Source organism: Phytophthora parasitica (genome assembly GCF_000247585.1).
Source record: "Phytophthora parasitica INRA-310 unplaced genomic scaffold supercont2.13, whole genome shotgun sequence".
Taxonomy (NCBI): Eukaryota; Oomycota; class Peronosporomycetes; order Peronosporales; family Peronosporaceae; genus Phytophthora; species Phytophthora nicotianae.
In genome coordinates, this window is record NW_008648999.1 from 1,324,414 (window position 1) to 1,325,771 (window position 1,358).

The 1,358-nt window shown below is 50.1% G+C and overlaps 2 protein-coding genes across 2 annotated transcripts in view; one reads left to right on the top strand and one right to left on the bottom strand.

Moving 5' to 3' along the window:
- Positions 1-405, top strand: part of PPTG_07986 (hypothetical protein) — a gene marked incomplete at its 3' end in the record, with an annotated part of 5,091 nt that extends 4,686 nt beyond the window's left edge. The window contains exon 3 of the mRNA XM_008902356.1: positions 120-405. Coding sequence (XP_008900604.1) covers positions 120-405 — 286 coding nt within the window. The remainder of the gene's footprint in view (positions 1-119) is intronic.
- Positions 406-673: 268 nt separating this feature from the next.
- On the bottom strand, positions 674-1,273 carry PPTG_07987 (hypothetical protein; the record flags this gene model as incomplete). The annotated part of the gene is made up of 1 exon (XM_008902357.1): positions 674-1,273. The coding sequence occupies one exon, from the start codon at positions 1,271-1,273 to the stop codon at positions 728-730; it is 546 nt and encodes a 181-aa protein (XP_008900605.1). The 3' UTR covers positions 674-727.
- Between the last annotated feature and the right edge of the window lie 85 nt (positions 1,274-1,358).

Here is a 1,358-nt window from a genome sequence, read left to right on the forward strand (position 1 = left end):
CAGGGAGCAGACATCGTCCCTACGTTTGTCTTCGGCGAGAAATGGTTATACAAGTGAGTAATCTTTTGTTCTTGTGCTAGCCCCCTGCGACCGGATTCTAACGCGTGTGCTGTTTCTAGCAAGTGGACCCCACCCAAAAGTGTGACTGACGTTTTCCGAAAGATACTCGGCATCCCGGTGCTTATCTTTTGGGGCAAATTCTGGTGGATGCCCAAGGCTCCAGCCGAAGGGAAGCGCTTCGGACTTGTGTACGGAAAGCCCATTACCACTAAGCACACTCCAAACCCGACCGCGGAACAAGTTCGTGCGGTTCATGCGAAATACGTGGCGGAAATCAAGCGGATCTTCGAGCAGTACAAGGCGCAATTCGGCTACGAGGATGACGAGACCCTGGCTATCATCTAGCTTTGATCGAGCACTCTCAAAGAGGTACGCGTGGTATCAGGGTTCTCAAGCTCTTTTTCTTTGAATGAATGAGTGTTTGGGCAAAAGTCACAGTTATCTTTTATAAAAAAAATGCGGTTCAGTCTACTGGTTTCTATGGGCTACCTGTTTGCTTGCCACCCTTGCAAGTGGCTTCAGTAAATACCATCATACGAAAGGAACAAGGAATTTTGTTGACAACAACCGAAATTTGACGAAGTTGCGCAAGGGGTTTGAGAAGACTCGACATGTCGACAAACACGGCAAGTGCCCCGAGATGTTGAATTGACGCAGCTTGGTCTTCTTACATTAAGGAACTGTTTTCTGATGAAGTTTCTTCAGCCTGGGGGTCTTCTAGAACACACTGACTATAAGTGACAGTCTTGACCTTGCACGAACTTCCATTCTCACAGTCGGTGGTCCAGCCAGACCCACCGCATTGTCCCCAAGGTTCGGCTACTTCCTTGACACACAAACCATGATAATCGTCGTCATCCACGCAGATCAGATCATCTGCGCACGCGTTGCCACTGTCTTGAGGATCGCATTGCTGCCACTCGGCTGACGGGTAGTCATGATCTCCAGTCGATTCGCACGAGGCCCATCCTTTATTTTGGCGCGAACACGTAGTCCCGTTCACGCAACTCACATTCCAGCCCAGCCCTCCACACTGACCCGACTCCTCCACAACTTTCAAGTAGCAGAGGCCAAAGTGCTCGACGTCCGGCACACAAGCGAGTCCTTTATCACATTCAATTTCGGTACCATTCTGCGACCGACATTGTTCCCACATTCCAGGCGCAGCATTTGAGACACCGATCCCGATCGTCGTTAGTGTGTAAAGCTTCATTGTTGAGAACCGCCTGGGGGACACGTTCAGCCCGTGCAAGTTGGCAAATACTTCTCGCATTATCGTCCTTATTTTGGTCTCAGCG